Source organism: Aulonocara sp. 'chitande type north' Nkhata Bay, linkage group LG16, assembly GCF_057382095.1.
Source record: "Aulonocara sp. 'chitande type north' Nkhata Bay isolate Kocher_YH1m ecotype deep benthic linkage group LG16, A_spYH_male_GT1.1, whole genome shotgun sequence".
NCBI lineage: Eukaryota > Metazoa > Chordata > Actinopteri > Cichliformes > Cichlidae > Aulonocara > Aulonocara sp. 'chitande type north' Nkhata Bay.
Genome location: NC_141359.1, coordinates 40,139,141 through 40,146,553, shown reverse-complemented (window position 1 = coordinate 40,146,553; position 7,413 = coordinate 40,139,141). Strand labels below are relative to the sequence as shown.

General features: G+C 43.8%; 1 protein-coding gene across 15 annotated transcripts in view; it reads left to right on the top strand.

The window, feature by feature from the left end:
* The window catches only part of stxbp5l (syntaxin binding protein 5L), a 133,146-nt gene extending 126,779 nt beyond the window's left edge, over positions 1 to 6,367 (top strand). For all 15 annotated transcript variants that reach the window (XM_086266178.1, XM_086266182.1, XM_086266179.1 and 12 more), the window contains 5 exons: positions 1,015 to 1,378; positions 2,638 to 2,803; positions 2,942 to 3,053; positions 3,462 to 3,682; positions 3,906 to 6,367. In XM_086266178.1, coding sequence (XP_086122304.1) covers positions 1,015 to 1,378; positions 2,638 to 2,803; positions 2,942 to 3,053; positions 3,462 to 3,682; positions 3,906 to 3,947 — 905 coding nt within the window. In that variant the 3' untranslated portion in view covers positions 3,948 to 6,367. The remainder of the gene's footprint in view (positions 1 to 1,014; positions 1,379 to 2,637; positions 2,804 to 2,941; positions 3,054 to 3,461; positions 3,683 to 3,905) is intronic.
* The last annotated feature ends 1,046 nt before the right edge of the window (positions 6,368 to 7,413 follow it).

Below are 7,413 nucleotides of genomic sequence, written 5' to 3'. Positions count from 1 at the left end.
CACAGTGGCCACAGTCCATAATAAAGTTATCATCATGTCAGTGATGCTGATGCTGCTCTGATGGAGCTCGGTCTAAACCCCGGGACACTGATCTGACCAAACAAATCTCATCTTTCACTCAGTTTGAATTCTGTGGACACAAACGGTCGTTATGAACATGAGAGGAAATGTGTGGCCGACTCTTACAGTAAGTGGAGATCGTTCTCCAAGAGCACAGATGCACCGTGTTAAGCTGTGAGGCTTCAAAGGCCTCATTTGTTTCAATTACACGTGATTTTCTTTCACTGAAACTTTGATGGGCATCGTGCATTAGTTTGCAAATGGCTTGATTTTGTACTCCAGAGTGTGGACAGTGTTTCTACAGTCTACACAAAACGGAGCCACTCAGAGACGCATTACTGCTCCTGAAAAAAAGGTCTCCCGTTCAAAGTAAAAACATCAATATAGCCAAATTTCCAGTCCCTTTGAAGCAGCAGCTCTTCCCTTGAGACTAAACTTATGAGAAGCGAGCTTATTACTGGAAGGTCACAGATCCACTCGAGAGAAGAAGAAAGGATTGTTTCCTCTCGTTCCAAAGTGCTCCTGTGGGCGTCTATTGGATAACGTCCGATGTAGTAAATGCAGCATCTGAAAAGTGTCAGTAATGTATTACTGCATCCAGTAGTTGCACTTGTGAGGCAGTTAAGTGTACAAGGTTGTGAAGCTTGCCTTGTATCATTCAGTCCTTTTTGTATACCTATACAAACATTATATTACAGGCAGTATTAGAGGGAAAATCACAACAGTGGAAAGGAAGGACCCCGCTTTGACTCGAAGAGACCTACAGCAGAGGTCTGCTGGACTCTGGCAGCAGTGGTCTGTACATACATGCTCAGTTTTAAAGACCACGTGAGAACATAGACGCATCTTTTTGACTGAAATGTTACGCTTAGCGCCGTCTTCCATCCTGTGCTGAGCTAAAGACTTTTCTCTCCCACTGTGTGCTGGGTCCCTCTCCTGCTCACACACTCACAGGAGCGGTGCTGATGCTGAAGGGCTCTGTGTTACGCTTCAGCTTCTTGGACTGCATGGGAGCTCTCATCCAGCCCCCCTATGAGGTTTGGCGGGACCACAACGCCCCCGAGGACCCCGACCGACTGCGGAGGCGCAAGCTGGTCCACTTTTCGCCATCGTCCTCCCAGGACGCCTGCGGAGACGGACACTTGGCTGTGGTGTGCTCTGAGAGGCAGGCCAAAGTGTTCCTGATGCCCTCGCAGTCTTGCCTGTTTGTCCACAACATCACAGAGTCGTCCTTTGTGCTGAGGGCTGACGTGGTGTCTGTGTGCAACAGCGTGTGCCTCGCCTGCTTCTGTGCAAACGGACACGTCATGACACTCAGGTATGACCACGGCCGCTCGAGTTCTCTGTTATTAGATGTTTGTTTTAATCTGCGCACGCTGTAGCGCGGCCTGCTTTAAAGCCTGCTCTGTCAGCGCAGCTATCATTTCTGTGTTTGCACTGTTAAGCTGAACGTGGCTGCGTAGCAGCTTTTTCCTTTTCACAGGTAAGGATACTTAATCTGAACCGGTCAGTGAGAGCGTTTTGGTGCAGAGGAAATCTGAGAGTTACATGTGACTCTATGCAAGGGCCACTCACTGGGTGGATGCTGAATGGTCTGGCTCTATCCGGTCTTTAAGTGATGATGTGATGAACCTGCTTCCGAGTCCAAACTACTGTGTTTATTAAGGCTGCTGTGTTTTTAACATGTTTTGTATCTTGTTCTATTTAATCTGAACAAGCCCCTAAAAAACTCTCTCTGTTTTTACCACCACTGTTCATTTTAAAGCTCAGTTTTTAAACCCTTACGATGTAGCTACAGCCCATGCAGCAGTATATTAATGACTAACCTCGTATTGTGGATGGATTATCTCAGTTGTTCTCCTGACTGAAGTTTGGTCCGTTTACAGCATCCTGCCATGCGATTGCATTTGTCTCTAACCATGAAGAACCTTCACGTTAACTTTTATCGAGTGGAAAAAAGTTAGCGTTCATCCTCCAGCTTCACTGTGTTTATGCTATGCTAACATAGCTGTGTCGCTAGTGATCAGGTAGCACATCATCATATAGCAGCTAGCCCAACTTCAGTAACCCTACAAACGTCACTGCTGTTTAGTTTTCTGTCTTCGTTTATGTTGGAAGTGATAGCAGAGCTGTACGTTTGAATTTTCCAGAAATCTCTCAGTCAGAACATGCTATATCATGTTTAGGTGGAAGCTAGCGAGCTAACTTCCTGCTAACTTCTAACTCTGTTAAACGTAATAAATCCTGTTTTCATGGATGTTAAACTGAATTGTTACACCTGGTAAAGCAGCAACGCTGATCATTTTATTAAAGGTGAAAGAATTTAGACAGTTTGTAACTCTCAGTGATGCTGCAGTGTTCGTTTGACTAATGACGTCAGACTTAAAGACCGGATTCGTGCAGTTTACCTCTGAGACTACAGCCTATGAAAAGCTGCTTTGTTACCAAAGATTAGAAAAGAAACATAATAATGATTTCTTTCTTTTTATTCTGATGTTCAGTGTAGTTTACTTTTGAAGCTCAGTAATTATTACACAGCTGTTCTTACCTTTCTTCACTCTTTCATTCTGCCCACAGTCTGCCCAGCTTAAGACCGCTCATGGATGTCAATTACCTGCCTCTGACAGACATGCGCATTGCAAGAACCTTTTACTTCACCAATGGGGGGCAGGCACTGTATCTCAGCTCCCCCACAGAGGTCCAGAGAATTACATACAGCCAGGAGATGTGCGATAACCTGCAGGTCAGCACTAGGGCTGGCAAAATTGGCCATTTGGCAATCATCCCCTCCGTCTGTTGCTGATGGCCAGTGAATTATCTGCCATCTTCTCTGATTACATCCTTCGTGCAACTTCTAAAATTCTTTTTTTTTTTTTTGCAGGAAATGCTGGGAGAGCTGTTTACACCAATAGAAACACCAGAAGCCCAGAACCGAGGATTTTTAAAAGGCTTCTTTGGAGGAAATGCCCACACCTTTGACAGAGAAGAGCTCTGTGCGTTGTCTGTCTACATTATTTTCTTAATATAAAGCATTCAAGAATGCATGACACCATATTATACTGCTAATAATAAGACATGAATGTCTTTAGCCTGCACATGGCAGATTACATAAGATGTACTTGCTGATTTTGTGGCTTTGGTTGTGAGACTAGCACTCGCTCTAACCAATAAGAGGTCGCGCAGTGAGACGGGGCGATGTGAGAACACCTTAAAAGTTTTCTTAAGTTGAAAATACTCAGACTAGTTTAACTTGTATCAGACGAGGCAATCGCAGTCAGAGCGAGCACACAATGTTGGCAAACAATGACAAACAGTCAGTTGGCAAAATCAGGAGGCGTGTCTGAAGAACCCCAGGGTGCGTTTGATTTCCACACCCCTGTCACTCTGTCTCGTTCCAACAGTCGGCGAGGCTGCGGCTGGGAAGGCTTCTCGGAGTCTTGCGCAGCACATCCCTGGACAGGGAGGAGTGGAGGGCATGAAGGTCGCCGCTAGTGGAGTGGTGGGCGAGCTGGCGAGGGCGCGCATTGCTCTGGATGAGAGAGGCCAGAGGCTGGGGGAGCTGGAGGAGCGCACCGCCCTAATGATGACTAGTGCAGAAGCCTTCTCCAAGCACGCTCATGAGGTGAAAATGAAACATAACATGATGTGAAAATATAAAGAGCATCTAAATGTACAACTTTGGATTTTGAGACATTAACAAAAACTGAACTGAAGCCAACAAAAGTGGTTATTAAATGATTCTCTTGTTGGCAAATCAATAATTTACTCCCCAATGCAATAAAAAGAAATGCTCTCAAGGTTTCAGTCCTTCTCATTAAGAAGATGTCCTTTTGTATCTTTTCCAGCTGATGCTGAAATGCAAGGACAAGAAGTGGTACCAGTTCTAATAGCAGGACGGGGGCCTCGGTCTGCCCTCATGCTGCTGGGAACGATATGCCGCGACGGGACTTTCACTTCAAAAATGAAAGCATTCAAAGAGAGGCACAGTGACTTTGTCTTTATGGCTTCTGGCTTGGCTTCATGCACACACTGTCACATCGCTGAGTGATGAGGACGGGCTAGTTCCCCGTCTAGACCTGCAGCGAGAAGGACGGTGAGGAGATGGCGGCATTTGAAGGTCTGAAGATGGAACTGGAAGTGTGTGTGTGTGTGTGTGTGTGTGTGTGTGTGTGTGTGTGTGTGTGTGTGTGTGTGTGTGTGTGCGGTTTTTCTGGACCTTACTGTGTAGATAGTCAAAAACTAAGAAACCAACAAGAAATGCATGAAACAGCAATGAATGACTAAAAATATACAACTGCCATATTAAAAAGCAGCATGCTACTTTAACATGAGAGTCAAACATAAAAAGACGTTTTATTTATGATGTAAGCCAACAACACAAATTATGAAAAACTTTCTATTTTTTGAGATATTAACAAAAAATGATATATAAAAAGGGAAACGTATACCTGCATTGCTACTAAGCCAAAAGTTGTGTTACTTTCCCTTTTTTTAATGTTTCTTTTTACTCCCTAGTCTCAGCTCATATTACTTCACACACTATATATACCAAACGCACACAGTTAACTTTGTCGACACACACTTAAAAACCGCTAAAACGTTGTTCGTACTCTGGGCTGCACAGTGCAAATGAAATATAACTCAGTTGTATTAACACTCAGCTCTCAGCAATCTAGTTCCACTTTTCAGCTGCTGCAACTTACAAACCCGTGAAATGAACACGAGAGAAGGCGTGGGTGTGGGAGCGTGTTGCGGTCAGTGTGTTTATATCTATACTACAAACTTATATTCACGTGCCATAAAAACCACGGAGGAGCTGATCCGGGTTTCCTGTGGCTCACAGCAGAGAACGGTGACCGTGAACATATGAAGGCGTGTTTTAGTTGTCCCTGATCTTTGAGTCTATCGCTGCCTTCGCGCGACGTTAGGTCGCGTGTGCAAGTGTGAGTGAGGCAGAAAGAGAACCACACCCTCCCTCAGCCAGAGCAGCCAACGTGAACGACACCCTCACATCTCTCTCCACCTCACTCTGCAGTTGGTGCATTCTGGTGTGCAACCCGAGCAGTCGTCTTTTCATAATGACAGGCAGTACTCGTGGTGACTGTCACCGTCTTCGTGATGGGAACATGAAGAGGAGTTGTTTGTCAGTAAGCGGTTCGGGAGAAGTGACAGTTTTTTCCAGTGATGTTCAGCCGTCGAGTACGTGAAAAAAAAAATGAAGGCGTTCGTTCGGTTTTGGTTTCTCTTCCTTTCGATATCGTTCTTGATGACTGTGACTATGATATCCTTGTGTCGCAGTCCTATATTTGATGGTTACGGCCTCTTTAACGAAGGCTTTTGTATTTTAAAAACAACAAACGTGTCATGATACATGGTCGTCGTGTATCACATCGTGATTGTGTTACGTGTCAGTGGGTAGCCACACGACAAGGACGAACAACATCGAGTGAGGAGGATATTTTGTACTTGTGTATTTGTCTGTATTTTGAACTGAAAACTCAAACGCGGGATAACCGGCATCCGTCTCTCACACACATCAGACCTTTATGCTGATCGTGGCGGCGTCACGCCCGCGTGAAACGTGCACGGCAGCACATACATCCACAGCCTGAAACAATAAGAGGAACACGTGAATCTGCATTGCTAATCATCTTTGCCTGCTTCCTGTCAGGCGGCTGACACATTCCTGAGGCTCGAGCGGCCTTCACGCGTTTATTTTTACCGACTTCACCTGAAATCCTACAGCCAGGCTACCTGGATTTGGTTCAACGGGGTGTCTAAAACACAGCAAACTAATAATGTCGTTCTCTCTTATCTCTGTACCGTCAATGAGTTTTGTGTAAGTGCAGAAAAAACAACACAAAACCAAAATACACAAAAAAATGACAAAAAAACTCCGATTCTGCTGACAGGGTGTTTTGTTAGAAGGTTTTCGGTTTCTATGTTTTCAGTTTTTATATTAACTGTACAGTTCAATCTTGGGTGAAAGGTGAAACAAAAAAATAAAAAATAAAGTATATTCTTGGGATATTTTCTCGTATATGTTGTACCTGTTACTGCTGGTACTGTATCTGGTATTCTGGCTCTGTCTAAATCACAGGAACGATGTAGTTCTTCACACTGTAGTATGTTAAAGAGGCATTCACTTGGTTTTCAATGATGGCAGCAACGTTTGTCTTATTTAAATGGATTCTACCACTTTTTGTTCTTCTTGATATTATACTGGTGTAATAGAAATTACTTGACAAAAAATGATCTGAAAATATGTTGATGCAACAGCAAATTGAAATAAACATTGATTGATGTACACGGCTGAGAGCTCTCGTCACTAAACCAGCTGCGAGTGCAAAAGCACTTTAGTTTGACCTTTGTTCAGGTAAGTAACCACGTTTTGACCCACAGGTAAAGCCAGGATCAGGTTTATGCAGTTATTGTCATTTACCTTTCATCAATAGTAATAAAGCTTCCAGACTAAGAACTGTCCTTCCTCTGGTAAATTCAACGCTACCTGCCAGGTGAGTCTAATGACATAAAGAGGACTGGAGTTCATTTAAGCTCAGAAATAGTTCATGAACAGACGTAACTGTGATATTCTGTGATGTTAAGAGCAAAAAGCCTGATTTTACCAGTGCATCATATTTATGTAGAAACTTTAATTATTTTGACAGTTTTGTTAGATTTAGTAGGTCCATAAGTTTTCTGACTGGAACACAGTTTGTGTACTTTTATACACCAGTGCAGTGCATTTATAAATCAATACGCGACTAACGTGCAGACTCCCTGATTTTATTCAAGGTTTAACAAAAGTACTGCATTTACTGTTCATGTCTATGCGCTGTCCCCACTGTCAGAGGCTCAACAATAATTGGCCTATTGACTGACAAACAGTTTAACCAGTTACGCTTTTATCCAAACCCAACGAGCTGTCAGTGGAAGTCGAGGAGGCCCTCGTTAGGCTGAAAAGGAATCAACGTGTCACACAGACAGAAAAAACAACCGAAGAAGGCAGCTGAGGTGGATGATCGCAAGTTCTTTCTTTAGTTAAAACAAAACAACATTTTAACACTCCAGAGGAGGGAGGAGTGTTATTGTCAAAGAGACACCTTCATGAATGTAAATAAAGACGGTTTACATTCAATTTTATTTATACAGCAGCTGTTGGCTCAAGGTGCTTTATACTGAAGGTAAAGAACTACAATGATATACAGTCAGTCGTGGCTCAAAGAGTTGGCAGTTTGTCTTGTAATCGGAAGGTTGCCGGTTCGAGCCCCAGCTCGGACAGTCTCGGTCGTTGTGTCCTTGGGCAAGACACTTCACCTACCGCCTACTGGTGATGGCCAGAGGGGCAGATTA